Source organism: Populus nigra, chromosome 9, assembly GCF_951802175.1.
Source record: "Populus nigra chromosome 9, ddPopNigr1.1, whole genome shotgun sequence".
NCBI classification, from domain to species: Eukaryota; Viridiplantae; Streptophyta; class Magnoliopsida; order Malpighiales; family Salicaceae; genus Populus; species Populus nigra.
This window is the reverse complement of record NC_084860.1, coordinates 14,532,253-14,548,441: the sequence shown is the minus strand read 5'-3', so window position 1 is coordinate 14,548,441 and position 16,189 is coordinate 14,532,253. Positions and strand designations below refer to the sequence as shown.

The following is a 16,189-nucleotide window of genomic DNA, read 5'->3' as shown; positions in this document are numbered from 1 at the left end:
CTCCTGACAGATAAGGAGAGGCAACTCATGAAGGATATGGTGGGAGGAAAAAGGGGCCTCATAGAGGTTGATTTTGAGGTGGATAGAGTGTTAGAGAAAGTCCTTACCATCCTGTCAGACATCTTCGAGATGTCTAATGAAAACTTCAACCACTATTTGGCTTTAACTAGCGAGATAACTTTTAATGTAAGGAATTCTTCTATTTCTTTTTGTTGCTAGTTTGGTTTGATGATTACCATTTATCCTTGGTAGACTTTTATGATGTACGCTGACTCTCAAATATGTTGGGTGACTGAAAGAGGTTATGTGAGAGAGGTCACGTATGTGAATAAGGCAAATCAAGTTACCTTTAAGTAGTTACAACGGGGGAAAGCCAATGTAGAGGCCAAACTATATAGCATTAAGATGGCTCATTCCACTCTTAAAGACCAAGCACAAAGCCTTACCCTTGAGTCAGGATTTAGGGAACAAGCACTCAAAGCCTCTTATGACTAGGTGGTTCCCCTAAAACGGAAGCTCCTTGAAGCCCAGCATTCCCGGGTGAAGTTGGAGGCTTTAAGGGACTCTCTTAAGGATTTCCAAGATTTTTTTAGGGGGTTGGTGGCTTTGACTGAGATGGTGGGAGATAATATATTCCTCGCCATGTTTAACTTGTACTTCTTTAATCTTTTAAGGGGAATACATGTGGATTTCAGTACAACTTACCATCTAGTGTCAGTCCCTCATTTCATAGACTTGTTCCCAATCAAATAAACATTTTCGAGTCTAATGCCTCTACTTAGTTAAACAGTTCTGGGTCCAACGCCTATATTTAGCTAAACATTTCTATGTTCAATAACCATACTTAGTTGAACATTTCTGGGTCTAACGTGCATACTTAATTGAAGATTTTAGGGGCCAATGTTTATATTTAGTTAAACATTTATGGGTCTAACATCCATACTTAGTTAAACATTTATGGTGAAGGGTGGCAAATCATCTAACCTTAATAAGGTTTAGGAGGATTTTTCTTTCATGGAACCAAGAAGAAATGTCATTTGCAAGCATCCTCTTATTAGTTTAGATGTATCTGTTATAGGTTGTTAAGAAGCCTCCAGATAGGAATTTTCATTGAGAAGCTTCAAATTTAACCTATGAAGGGGCTTACAACTATTATTGCTAAAAGAACAAAGCAATTTAGCTGAGGTAGTACCTAGATGATCTTTGAAGAGAGGTGTGATCGCACTAAGGCAACCATGTCAATCCAATATCCATCCCATTTTTAGAGAGAGGTGTGATCATACTAGGGAGACCATGTCAATCCCTTACATGGTAAATTATGCCATAACATCATTGGAAGGTTAAGGGGCTTGTATTTCAAGGAGAACATATTTGTCCTTGTTGTAGATGTAGTTTTCATCTCGTTCTTAAAGAGAGGTGTGATCACATTAGAAAGACCATGTCAATCCCTTTCAAGGTACATTAAGTTGTAGTATTAGGGAGATGCTCATTCCTTATAAAGTTAATATGTTATCACACTAGGAAGAGTGAATTAATCCCATCATTAGAAGGTTAAGGGGCTTGTGTCCCAGAAGAGAATCTAGAGAGTAGGAAGTATTGTTGCTTTGAACAATATAATTAATATTAGAAACTTACATTCTTAATCATTGACCATAATACATTTTTATCTCCCATCGAGGTATAATCAACTAGAATAACACTTTTATCAAGATTATATTTTAGGCCCTAAAGAAGGGAGGGAATGACTTTTACTTTAATAGATGTTTTTTGGATGGTCACCTAAATAACTCCAACTAGATCAATATAATTCATTAGGTTGTTATAAAAATATGACTGAAAAATGAGAAGGCAACCCTCATACTTAGGGATCATCTACCCTGTTAGGTTCGGAAACTTGGATGGAGTCCTCGACTAACAATAACTCCTGAAGTTATATGGTTTGAACCAACATTCCTTCAATACTCATTGAAAGCTTTCCAAAATCTTGAAGCTTCGACTTTTATGGTAACTGAGGATGATAATACCTTGGCTCTTGAAAGAGTAATTAAAGGCTTTATAGTTATTTCCCCACAAATAGTGTCACTGATGAGGTCTGATTTTATCCCATGACCATGTGGGCCAAATTGGTATCTTGGATATTTGGTTAATCTTCTAGTTCTGGCAATTTAATATGTTCTTCTTTGACAAGATGGCTGGTGGATTATGCTCGACACCTGCAAAAGATCCTTTCATTTGAGTTTGGGGACTTTTTGATAATTAAGTTAGCATTGTTTGAGAGAAAAAGCAGTCATAGTTTATAAGACAACCCTATATATAAAAATTCATAATTGAGAAAAATTGAACCCCTTTAATGGAAGTTACATCGGTTCATTTTATAGCTTATGAGATCCCTCTCTTTCTTTGAGGGGAAAGGACTCAAGTATCAATAAAATATCTCTGTTGTCAGGATGGAAATATCTTTGAATATATATGTCATTTGTAATGGAGAAAATCTCAACCTGTTTAGTGAAAGTTACATTAGTTCAATTTATAGCCATTAAGGTCCTTTTTCTTTGAGGGGAAATGACTCAAGTATCAGCAAAATATATGTCTTGTTAGGATGAAAATATCTCTGACCTATAGGATAAAATATATCTCTAAAATTCTTTTGAAGTTTAAAAAGAGCACAAGCTTAACATTAGTGAGTTGGGAAGATTGTCGCACCCATATACGTCTAGGCTCAGCGTTTGGTTGACCCCAGAAATGATAGGTTTGACAGTTTGCCAGACCCATCAATATCAGGGCTCCACGTTTAACTAAGCCCAAAGATGATAGGTCTGGCAACTCGTCAAACCCACAGATATATGGGCTTAACACTTGGTTAAACTCAAAGATGATGGGTCTGATAGCTTGCCATACTCATATACGTCTGGGCTCAGTGTTTGGCTGAACCTAAAGATGATGAGTTTGGTAGCTCACCAAACAACATGAGTTTGAGCTCAATGCTTAGCTGCTCTTAGAGATGATGGGTCACAACCCCCTCTTTGGTCATCCTTTTAAAGGACAATTCCAAATATAAACAATAAATGTTGGTCCTTCACATATGAACAACAATAAGAAATGTAATGAAAAACACATTTAGCCAAAACCACTTGCGTTTATTGTGCTGAGAAAATGAGAAACATAACCTTAATTAAATTTGTCAATAACAACACCATAACTTATATGAAATTGAAATCCTATTTCACCAATATGAACTACATGCTCACCACTATGCCTAAACATCCCATAAACAAGCCATTTTAAAAGCATTCACCAATATGTCCAAATTTCATCTATGTCATACCCCCACCTATACACCCAAGTTATAACTAACCATTATAGAAAACCTCAACAACTTCCCTACCACAATGATAACAACCTATATCACCAATCAACCATTACAAAGCTTTTCTTTTGATCAAAACTTCTTCACTTGAAACATTACAAGCTACAATTAGCATAACAATCTTAACCAAACAAACTAATTTCTTAGACCATCATCAGCAACTCACCATTGTAGAAACACTTATTAATTACCAAAATCCCCATCAATGCACCTTATCTTCCATCATAGAAACCTTAACTCAATATAACGCAATTGAACCCAAACAATAATTTTTTTAAATTACATCATTAAAAAACCGAATAACTCGCAAAACCTTCATCATCTTTACCTTCAATTATTTGTTTTATTTGAAATACCTTATGAAAATCAAAATTAGTTCTACTTTCATCCTCATTTGATTTTTTTATTTGTCAGATTTAGTCTCTATTCTTTTAATTGCTATTAATATCATTTGAGATAATTTTTATAATTTTATTTTTTTAGCGATTTCACCCTCGATCATTTTTTCCTATAAGATTTTGTCCTCATTTTTTTATTGTTGTTTTTTTTCTTTGCTTTGCCAAATCTTTTAGTTTGATATTTTTTTATACTCAATTTTATCTTTCGACATTAAGTTAATTTGGATTTGAGCTTCTTGGTTAAGTCCATTTTAAAATTTCACAGGTTGCAATTTGGGAAACTAAGCTAGTTTAAGGACGCTCGCTAGGGGCTGCTTTGGTTTTTTTTTTATCATTATTTTAAGCTAATATTTTTTTAATTTTATCATTTGATATTTATTTTATTGGAGATCAGGCTCTGTGTTTTTTTTATATATGCTTTCTACATTTTTTGTTTTATCCCTTGTTTTTTTTTATTTGGTTGGGTCATCTAGGGTCCTTTTATTTTTTATTTTTTATTTTTTATTAAATATGTTTTCTCAAAATAATTTTTATTCTTGAATTAAATAGAATTAATTAATTGAATATAGTCAAATACTCACTTCATTGTGTTTTGTTCAATTTGCTTTTCTAGGGCATTGCTTTAGCGAACCATGCAACTTCTTTTGATGTTATCTTGCATTATTTTGCTATGGAGTTTGAACCATCTCAACAAACTCTTACGGTCATGTGAGATGTCTATAGTGGAGTGGCAGCAAATCTCTAAAAATCTATTTTTTCTTCTCCTTATATGTATGATATTAATGACTTATTTTTTAGTTAATTATTGATAGGTGTTTTTTATGCTCATTAGTTATCGTTGTTTTCGATTTAAATCATATAATAAAATTAAACAATTTTATTGGATATAATTAAGTTAATAACCTTACTTTTTTAAAAATACTGTCGTCATCTAATATTTTTTTTATATTAAAAAAAATTAAATTGGCAGACAGTATATCGTGAATTTCTAATCTACTATAGATTTTTTGACATGTAGACTGAGCCAGAGCACTTAAAGAGAGGAGGTAAAGGGATATATATAAATATCCATCTACCTCCTCTCTCTCTCTCTCTCTCTCTCTATATATATATATATATATATATATATATATATATATATATATAAAGGTAAAAAAACCAAATGTGAAAGAGATGGGGCCGAAAGTTAATTATAAGTAATCATTCTATAGGGGTCTAAGTGATCAAACCCTTTATATATATATATATATATATATATATATATACATACATACATACATGTTTTTTTTATTAGATATGGACACAAGTCAATAATCTATTGGTGCAATCTTGCTCCCTAATAGTCAACTTTAAAGAAGGGGCACATCATAGATATTGCATAATGTACAGGGATTCAATCAAATCAAAAGCCATTAACGGAATTAAATAAAAACGTTTGAAGAGTATAGGGACGAAATGATTGGACAAAACACTTTCATTGAAATATTTCGGTTCGTTGAGTAAATTGCCATGTTGATTTTAATTTAGAACACAGTTGCATAGTCAGCGGTTTACGAAGGGACGTCCCACCTAACCGCGCCTGCCGTTTTTAGCAAGAACATTTTCACCGTCTATGGCAGCCATCAATATCAAAAAGTGAGTTACAGGGAGAGAAAAAAAAGCTATGGGAGTACCAACGGAACATTGCATTCTTGTACTTCTTTTTTGCTCCTCTTTATTGCTTATTGTCGAAACAGGAACAGCTACTGACACCATAAACACAACTCACTCTATTAGAGATGGTGATACCATAGTTTCAGCTGAAGGAACCTATGTGTTGGGATTTTTCAGCCCTGGAAAATCCAAGAACCGATACGTGGGGATATGGTATGGCAAGATACCTGTCGTGACTATAGTTTGGGTTGCCAATAGAGAGACCCCCCTTAATGATTCATCAGGTGTTTTAACGCTAACTGACTTGGGAATTCTTGCCATTCTCAATCAGAATGGGACCATAATTTGGTCTTCCAACTCATCGAGATCTGCTTCTAATCCAGCTGCTCAGCTTCTGGATTCAGGAAACCTTGTTGTGAAAGAGGAGGGTGATAGCCTGGAAAATTCCTTGTGGCAGAGTTTTGAACATCCAACTGATACAATATTGCCAGGCATGAAGCTTGGAAGGAATAGAATAACAGGCATGGAGTGGTACATGACATCGTGGAAGTCACCAGATGATCCTTCCAGAGGTAACTTTACTTGTATACTTATTCCTTACGGATATCCTGAGTTGGTTCTGAAGCAAGGTTCAAAAATGAAGTACAGATCAGGGCCATGGGATGGCCTGCGGTTCAGTGGGATACCTAACTTGAAACCAAATCCCGTATTCAAATTTGAATTTGTTATTAGTGAGGAGGAGATATTCTACAGAGAAAGTCTTGTTGATAAGTCAATGTTTTGGAGGTTCATGACAGATCAGAATGGCGATATCCCGAGCCTCGCTTGGATTGAGCGAACGCAAAGTTGGTTGCTTTATGATACAGCAAACACAGATAATTGTGATCGCTATGCACTATGTGGTGCAAACGGTTTATGCAATATTCATAGCTCTCCAGTGTGTGAATGCTTGGATGGGTTCGTACCAAAAGTTCCAACAGACTGGGCCGTGACAGTATGGTCAAGTGGCTGTGTTAGAAGGACTCCACTTAATTGTTCTGGAGATGGGTTTCGAAAGCTCTCTGGAGTGAAGATGCCGGAGACAAAAGCGTCATGGTTTGACAAGAGTTTGGATCTTGAGGAATGCAAGAACACGTGCTTGAAGAACTGCAGCTGTACAGCATATTCAAATATGGACATCAGGGGTGGAGGAAGTGGATGCTTGCTCTGGTTTGGTGACCTCATTGATAATAGAAGGTTTTCTGAAAACGAGCAAAATATTTATATCAGGATGGCTGCAATAGAACTAGGTATGAACTTATCCTCAGACTAGAAAATTCAAAATTTCTTAATTGTAGTGAGTCATTGATTGACTTGCCTAACTGCCTAAATGATTGGTTCTAATACTAAATTTGCTCAAGCAATAGGTAGCATAGAAATCAAATGGCATTAAAAGCAAAATTTCTGCCTCCTCCACTTCTTTCAGGCCATCCTATTGTGGTTTTACAGAACATCACATGACATGAAACATGAAAATTTACGAATCTGTTATCACTTTCTAACATCATAGACTGATTTGATAACTGAAGTGGAAGGATTCCATCAGCTGAAGAAAATTTCCCACGCATTCTAATTAGTAATTACTAACCAAAAACATACAATGGCCATTTTGCATTTCCTGTTACAGTTTTTTAACTTCAGTTTCTCTCTCTTATGGTGCAGATAATGGTGACGGTGCAGAGATCAATGCTAACTCCAATGTGAAGAAAATAATCATAATAAGCACTTTTTCTACAGGAATTTTTCTGCTTGGACTGGTTTTGGTCTTGTATGTTTGGAGAAGGAAGCATCAGAAAAAAGGTATATATCTGCACAGCATGAACATCTAACCACTTCTATCGCCCCATCCCTCGATTTACATAAAGGAGCTTTACCTTATTGAGAATTTGATTTCGAGTATTCCAAGGTGCTCGCAAATTGTTATTCTTTGTCTTCAAGAAATTTGATTATAACAAAAATAGAGATCTCCTGCTTCTTTTTTATTTACACACCAGTTCTGCTTGCAGGAAAAAGTACTGGTGCTTTGGAAAGAAGGTCAAACAACAAGCACAAAAAGGAAGATCTAAAACTACATGTGTTTGATTTGGATACTTTAGCTTGTGCAACAGATAATTTTTCTGTTGACAATAAACTCGGAGAAGGGGGTTTTGGGTCTGTTTACAAGGTACTAATCTGTAAACAATATCTTGATGGTTTCCAAATTCATGATATAAACTCCTATCACCACATGACTGAAAAAGGCATTCCGTTTGGAATGAGTTCCAACAGATGAGGTTTGCTAGTAATATGCAACATCCCATCATGATTCCCAACTTTCACTAGACAAAGTATGATTTACTTAGGATAGCGAGTGATTTTTCGCAGGGAACATTAACAGATGGGCGAGAAATTGCTGTGAAGAGGCTTTCTAAGAATTCGAGACAAGGAATTGGCGAGTACAAGACTGAGGTTGAGTATATTGTGAAATTTCAGCACCGGAATCTAGTGCAGCTTCTAGGATGCTGCTTTGAGGGGGATGAAAAGATGTTAATCTATGAGTTCCTGCCAAACAAAAGTTTGGACTTTTATATTTTCAGTAAGAATCTCTCAAAACCTGTACAAATCCATGCTAGTAATCATACTTCTTTATCACCGACTTTGTACTAATACAGAAAACAAGTCTCTGTGAGTACTGCTTTGAGAAAAGACCTAAAATTAAGTTTGGTAGTTCTGAGGAAAAGGAGGCTGCCAACAGCACCAAAAACAACCATTTGTTGAGCTTCCTTTATAGCCTTTATGACAAAGGACTGGTGGGAAGTATCTCCTCCACTTTCTTTGTCACACCTGCCACCTTATTTATTTGAGATTATAACTTCAAATTTTTCAAGTGTTAATCATCACAAGCTGTTTTGTTTTCTTTCATACACATTTATGGACCATAATGTACTGACCTGAGAAAATAATTGTGCAGATGAAACCGAGAACACGCTACTAGATTGGCCAACACGGTACAACATCATCAATGGAATAGCTCGTGGACTTCTTTATCTTCATCAAGATTCACGACTAAGAGTAATTCATAGGGACCTGAAAGCCAGCAATATTCTACTGGATTACGAATTGAACCCAAAGATTTCAGACTTTGGCATGGCTAGAAGTTTTAGAGGAAATGAAATTGAAGCCAATACCAATAAAGTGGTTGGAACATAGTAAGTTATATGATTTTCCTTCATTTTCTGCAAATGCAACCTTAACATTCGTTGAATACATGCAGTGGGTACATTTCCCCGGAGTATGCAACTGAAGGGCTCTACTCCTTAAAATCGGATGTCTTCAGCTTTGGTGTATTGGTGCTAGAGATAGTGAGTGGATATAAGAACAGGGGGTTCAGTCATCCAGAACACAATCTCAACCTTCTAGGGCATGTAAGTGTCAAAACTATATTACTTCGACTCATCATTTCTCTTTACTCTAAAACCTGTGTCAGGTTTCCATAAGCTTGGTCATGTCTACTGATAGTACGCCTTACATTGATAAAAGAAATGAAGAAGTATTGAAAAGAAAACGATTCTGAGAAGGTTAAGCATGTCGGACACACATCTCTTTTTTTATTTGGATCTCAGAGTCTAGAGAACATTGTGTCAATGGAAACATTTCTTACTTCTAGATACCAAATCTGCTATTGGTAACATGTTTTTGTTTATTAGGCTTGGAGACTATTCCGAGAAGGGAGGCCTATGGAACTGGTTAGGCAATCAATAATTGAAGCATGCAATCTATCTCAAGTGCTACGTTCAATTCACGTGGCTCTACTCTGTGTTCAAGATAATCGAGAAGATAGGCCAGACATGTCATATGTGGTTTTGATGTTGAGTAATAACAATACATTACCTCAGCCTAAACATCCAGGTTTTTTTATTGAAAGGGATCCAGCTGAAGCAAGTTTAACAAGCGAGGGCACAGCAAATTATTCAGCTAACAAATGCTCGATTACATTATTACAGGCAAGGTAGATCCCATTTTGTGTTCATATCTTTTGTTTCGTCTTGATGGGTTTGATTTTGGATCTTAGAAGCTGTAGTTCCAATGTTATGTGGTGAAGGCACATTGCTCAGCCAATGCAACCAGAATCTTTTTTTCCCTGAACGGGAATTTATTTTTGCACTACTATTATTTGTTTCAACCTTGTGTTAAATGAAGTCATAGTTTTTTTCCATCAAATTCCTACCTTATCAACTGATGAAGCGGCAGCTAGGACTTCTAATGGGGTGGGCACCGAGGAGTTTAAGGGTGTTTTCTCTAATTTGGCTCTTGGCTGTTGTCATACTCGATGTCGCCACAACCTTTTAAAAATTAATCTTCATGAAAAGAACAGGTTTCTGATATTTTGTTCGATCTTTGATAAAAAAAGGTCTAGTTTAAGGAGTCACCACCTAGTATTATAGTCACTAAAAACCCTTATTAGTCAACAAAGATTATATGGCACGAGACTGGTTACGCAAAACAGAAGATATTATCATCTCTTAAGCATCCTACTTAAGGTAGACTACATTGTTGATTTTGTCTTAAATTGCTAAAGGTTTGTTATACTATGCTACCGATGGTATGCTTGTAATATTCCTGACTTTGGTGTCAATGAATATTCAACTACGGATACTTCTAACTCTGATGTTGGTAAATATTGCGTAGCAAAAAAAATACGGTATTCCTGACTCTGGTGTTAGTGAATAAATCCGTAAAATTTAGATTAAATGAAAAGAAAAGTTTTAATAAAAAAATATAATTATTTTTGAATTGGTATTGATATAATAGTTAGGTTACATGGCAATTCTATCGGATAACTTTACTAGTGTGTTTGGTATTATGGTAGCTTTTATGGTTATGATTTGAAAAAAATTATTTTATAAAATGTATTTTTAGTTGAGGTTGGTTTGGAAAAATATATGTTTAGTTAAAACTGTGGTTGAAATTGAGATTGAACAAAAAGTAATTTAATGTGTTTGATTAAAAATGCTTTTCAAATTAAGGTTATAAAATAACTAAAAAAGACATTAATATTGATGGTTTTTAATTGAAATATTGTTGATTTAACTACTGTTATTACATCATGAAATAAACAATACTTTATATAATTTTTTTTTTATTGTTTCATAAAACTATTTGCAATTCCATCACATACGAAATCCATCCGACAAGGACTACAGTTTCCATAGCTTCCTGAGCGTGCAACAATATCAGGTAAAATATCATCAGGAGTAAAATTGGGATTGCGATCAAATTCTGCAAATGCTACATCATCAATGGATCTTCTTCTAATGTAATTATTTAGTGTCATTGAATAATGTTAAACACTAGTTTTTCGAATAAAACACAAAACTTGAGAAATTTTATTGAATTTTTTTTATTTTACTGGGTCGGACCCAATCTAGTGCATTTAGGTTTGGGCCAGAACTCGTTCGGCCTAGAACAATGAAGAGTGAATTAACTCTCCACCTCTCCATTGTTCACGTGAACAATGGAGGCTCAACTGCTGTTTGCAAAGCACGTAAATTGTGCTTTTGTTAAACCTGAGGCACGACCGCAATTTATAGTGGGTCCCACCAAACAAAACTCCATTTTTAACTTAACCAAACATTAATATTTGTGGCTAACTATCAACCCCACCCACAACCACAATGTCAAACAGGTTCAAAAAGGGGTTGAATTAAAAGAATGCTTAAAAAAAGCTTAACAGTAAAAAAATAAGGACTAAATCTTAAAGGTAAAAAAATCTTAGAAGGGTTAAATTGAAAAAGAATCTCAATTCTAAAGAATATTTAAAATAAGAAAAATAGAAATAAAAAATAGGGACCAAATTTGAAAGAAAAAAATGAAGGGCTATTTTGAAAATGTATAGGGGAAGGCTTTTAAATCAAGGAGGAGGGAGGAAAGAAGGAAGAAAAAAAGAAATGGCCATCGAAGTAAAAAAGCAACATTTTTTTTGTTAAATATGCTACCCATTAATGGAGGCTACACCATAAGAAATAAAACGCCATCGTGGAAGTCTAGTTTTGGCCTCCGAATGATATTGTACACGCTGAACAAAGATTATGAGATAATTCACATGTGTCCTTGTGAATGTCATGAACAATTGACTTTTAAAAATTAATTTATATTTTATACATGTCTAAATACTAAGTTGCCCCTGATCAGACTTGACAATAATAATAACAAAACCAAATAGAGACTTGACAATAATAATAACAAAACCAAATAGAAAAGACGTAAAACGCCTTGACCTAGGCAAATATAACTTTAATTCAAGGGTATTTTGGTAATTTTATTGTGCATTTGAAATGGAAAAAAAAAATAGAAAACACCCCTGCTTGCCAACCCATGATTTTTGGTTTTTGAGGGTATATTACTAATTTTACTATGTACAAAACAACAAAAAAACCACTTTACCCTCCCACTTCCAAGGCTATTTATGTTTTTTTTTATTAAGGGCAAAATCATAATTTTATTATTCCAATTCACAATGACTATCGATATAGAGTAACGATAAGAAAAAAAAAGCTACAGTAAATGTTCTACCCCTTTTAGGTAACATTTTCCTTTTAGATCCTATAAATTTTTATTATTTTGCACTATGGTTATTTTTTTATAGTCATCGAGATTTGCACTATGGTTATTGAAATTGTTTTTTTCAATTTCATCATTTGAAGTTATGTTGTAAATCCCACATCGGAAGCGAGCATTCAGAGCCAGGGCTTTATAAGTGGTGCTGGTTGCTAACATGTTGTACGCGTTTTGGGGCCATGTGTGACTGCAAAAAACAAAACCGTGAGGGGAACCTGGGTGGAAGCCCTGGAATTGGATGGACTGGGAGGTCCAAAGCGGACAATATATAGCATGTTGGGCCAGGCCGTTACATTTGGTATTAGAACCGAGGACGACTCGTCTTAAGGTAGGGGATTGTAAGATCCCATATTGGAAGCGAGCATCCAGAGCCAGGGCTTTATAAGTAGTGCTGGTTACTAACATGTTGTACGTGTTTTGGAGCCATGCGTGGCTGTCAAGAACAAAACCATGAGGGGAACCTGGGTAGAAGCCCTGGAATTTGATGGACTGGGAGGCCCAAAATGGACAATACATAGCATGTTGGGCCAAGTCGTTACATATGTTGACATGATTTTATGTGTTGAGTTTTATTTCAATTTGTTTTTTACTTATTCATTCAGTATGTCATAAAATATTTCAAAGTTAAACTAGAATTTTATTTTACAAAATATAATTTTAGTTTATTATTGGAACAATTTGAAAAAATAAGGACCAAAATTAATATCAATAAAAAACAGAGCTATTTTTCAATTTAACTATTCACATGCACGAAAACTTCAATTTAGCCCTATAATTTCAAGTCATGCACATTAGATCCTTATTGTTTGAGGTTTTATATTTTAGTCTTTTTATCACGATTCGGTCTTTGAATATTGAGGGATTAAGTCAATAAAATAAGAGTATATTAGTTAAATCAAATGTTTTGATACATATTTCGTATTTTTATATATAATTATTATCTTATAACCCCTGTTTCCTGAAATAAAATGTTGTAAGAAGTTTGTAATAAAGAGTTTAGGCTTAGGCAAAGCATCTTCTGATGTCACAATGTTTCATCAGAAATTTCTCTCGGGAACAAAGAGAAGATTGCAATACTGGAGTCTCATTCTGACTCTACAATGTGTTCTTAGTAACAGAACTCATTACAAGTTTCCTGTGTGCAGATTTATAGATAATTCTGTGGAATTGTAACGTGTAAATCATTAAATTCATCAAACCAGTCCTTAAAGTTCTGTTCACAGAAAGCCAAAGTAGAAAAAAGAATCTCAGGCGAAAAAAGACTTAGACTAGATGTTAATCAAGTTTTTCTAGAAACATCAAGATTACCAAGTGGACAGATATGCAAAAAATTCAGGTTCAGGTTCGTATATCTTAGAAATTTAAAGAAGAAAAAGAGAAATATCATGAAGAATAGAAAGGAAAATGGAGGTTCTAAGTCCTTCACCTTCATATACTTTAAGCTACCGGTTTATTGAAACCTACTGTGATGTTTTGAAAAATAAAGAGAAAGAATAAATTGAGTTATTCTTGGAGAAAGAATAAAGAGAAAGAAAAATAGTTTAAGGCAATAATGTTCTTGGAAGCTTAAATTGAGTTATTTAAAAAATAATTTCATATGTAAGTTTGGGTTTACTTAAATATGAAATTTTAGGTAAAAAGACCTTATCTGTATTCTGGTCATGGATCCGTGAATCGGGTTGTGACACCAACATCCAAAATTAATTGCTTTGAGATTAAGCGAAAAGGGTTATTGAATTTATTTTGAGTGTGAGGGTTGTTAAGCACAGAATAAACAATTGGTAGGATAATCATTCGAGATGCCGAGAGCTAGTGTTATGACTTGTAAAAACAATAATACACCAATCTTGAAAGCTACATCAACTAATCAGGTCTTAGGTTTGTTTTTCAATGGTTACAAGTTTGACTGTCTTCAAGGTTATTGAAAGTTTACATGGTTATTAATTTCAGAACCCATAAGATTAGTTAAGGTGCATATAAACTGATCCGGACATTCATAATAACAATAATAATAATAATAATAACAATAATAATAATAAAACACCAAAAAAAAAAGGATGCGAGTAGAGAGAGGTATGAGAGGAAGCGTAGTCAATACCAGCAGGCGCAAGTTGAGTGGCAGGTAGTTGACATTTTTAATTGTTTCAATGTAACACTTGAAATTTTAATCACCCCTCAATATTTCCCTTCAGTTTATTCAAAGTAAGAGGAAAAAAAAAAGTTTTGTGAGTCACTAAACTTTGAAGCTTGATAAAAGAGAAACTCTCTTAAAATGATTTAATGAGATCAAATATTTTACTCAAATTATAAGATTCAAATGATACCACATAAATCGTTTATATTGAAAACAAAAAAATAATCTTAAAAAAATTGAATTAGAAAGCCACAAAAAAATTAAAACCTTAAAATTTTAAGATGCTTTAGCCAATTAAAATATATTTGATAAACCAATTAATCTATAAAATTCAAACATGATATACGCTTGACTCATAAAAAAACATAAAATTGTTTATTTATTTATTTTATAATGAGCTCCGTAATTTATACTGTCTCTTTACTTATAATATTTAATTTGATACGATAATCTACAATTTTTATGATTAATATATTTGTACTTTTAAATATAAGTAATGTAAGTGACATCACTTAAAATTGAAAGTAGAATTTATATCAAATTATTTTTAAAAACTTCTATTTAATTAAATTTTAAAATATTTAGGAATTGAAAAATTAATAATTCTTATTAGTTGATTTGATATTGGAATTTCAATGAGTCCATGAAACTTCTAACAAAAAAATAAAAAATCTTCCAACCTTAACTATAAATTAAAATTCATTTTTTTCTTTTTGATAACATATAAACCGTTTATTTTTGTATTTTAAAGTAATTTAATTTTTTTTACTGGTTAATATTAAAATAAAATTTTAAAAATAAAAAAATATTATTTTAATATACTTAATATAAAAATACTTAAAAAAAAAAAGGTGATACGATAGTAAAAGTTCTCGTAGCCTATCAGCGGATGATAAACGGCCCAGAAACTACCTTAAATTAATAGTCAAACAAACCACATTAAACGTCCCCACAAATCATGACGATGTTGTGTCTGAAAGCCGCAAGCCTCCTCTCTGCCAAACCATTTTACCTCCACTTTCCCGTCCCTAAACACCAGCTCAACCCCTTCTTCTCGTCCTTCAAGCCCAAGAAGCCTTACTCTGCTTCAGCATCCCGATCCCAAATCAGAATGTCGTCGTCATCCACTCCGCCCCAAACAATTGAACACATAGTCCTCTTCAAAGTCAAAGAAAACACCGACCCCACTCAAATCAACACCATGATTCATTCCCTCAACCGTCTGATATCACTCGACTCCGTACTCCACTTAACCGCCGGTGCTCTCTACCGCACCAAGTCCTCACCTATTCCCTTCACTCACATGCTCCACAGCCGTTACTCCTCTAAAGAAAACCTCTCCGCTTATGCCCTTCACCCGACCCACGTTCAAGTCGTTAAAGAATCGGTTCTACCAATCTGCGATGACATCATGGCTGTCGATTGGGTCACCGGTGATCTCAACGGCGGTGATTCATTGGTCCCACCTTCTGGGTCCGCGATTAGATTAACATTCTTGAAGTTAAAAGAGGGATTAGGGGATGAAGTGAAAGATGAGATACTGGGAGTAATTCAGGGGATTAAAGATACATTTGGAGGAATTGATCACATCAGTTGCGGAGAGAACTTCTCCCCTGCTAGAGCCAAGGGTTATTCGATTGCGTCACTAGCTGTTTTTCGTGGATTGAGTGAATTGGAGGCGGTGGATTCGGAGAAAGAGTTGGCGAATTTGGAGAAAGCTAAGGTTAGAGATTATCTGGAAAGTGTTATGGTTCTTGATTATGTTGTGTCCTCTTCCAGAGTTTGATTGATGTTGTCTTTTAGGCTTTGAGATCTTATGTTGTTCTTGGATGGATTGATGTTCCATAAAAATTAATAATGTAATGCCAACGAATTTGGAATTTTTCTTTTGTTTGTGCTTTGCTGCTGGTGGTGTAGCATCAAGGTCAGTGTTCGTCTCTTCGTTCCGGCTCTTGTCGTGCCCTCTATTATAGTTAGCTTCTTGTCTTTTGTCTGAAACAG

The 16,189-nt window shown here is 34.4% G+C and overlaps 2 protein-coding genes across 2 annotated transcripts; both read left to right on the top strand.

Annotated features, from left to right (window-relative positions):
- The first annotated feature begins 5,326 nt into the window (after window positions 1–5,326).
- On the top strand, window positions 5,327–9,657 carry LOC133703360 (G-type lectin S-receptor-like serine/threonine-protein kinase At4g27290). The gene is made up of 7 exons (XM_062127838.1): window positions 5,327–6,707; window positions 7,120–7,257; window positions 7,464–7,621; window positions 7,822–8,032; window positions 8,408–8,645; window positions 8,711–8,861; window positions 9,144–9,657. Exons 1-7 carry the CDS (start codon window positions 5,429–5,431, stop codon window positions 9,447–9,449), a joined length of 2,481 nt encoding a protein of 826 aa, XP_061983822.1. The 5' UTR covers window positions 5,327–5,428; the 3' UTR covers window positions 9,450–9,657.
- A 5,463-nt stretch (window positions 9,658–15,120) lies between these two features.
- LOC133703366 (stress-response A/B barrel domain-containing protein UP3) lies at window positions 15,121–16,186 on the top strand. Its single transcript, XM_062127847.1, has one exon. It carries the CDS (start codon window positions 15,147–15,149, stop codon window positions 15,972–15,974), a length of 828 nt encoding a protein of 275 aa, XP_061983831.1. The 5' UTR covers window positions 15,121–15,146; the 3' UTR covers window positions 15,975–16,186.
- The last annotated feature ends 3 nt before the right edge of the window (window positions 16,187–16,189 follow it).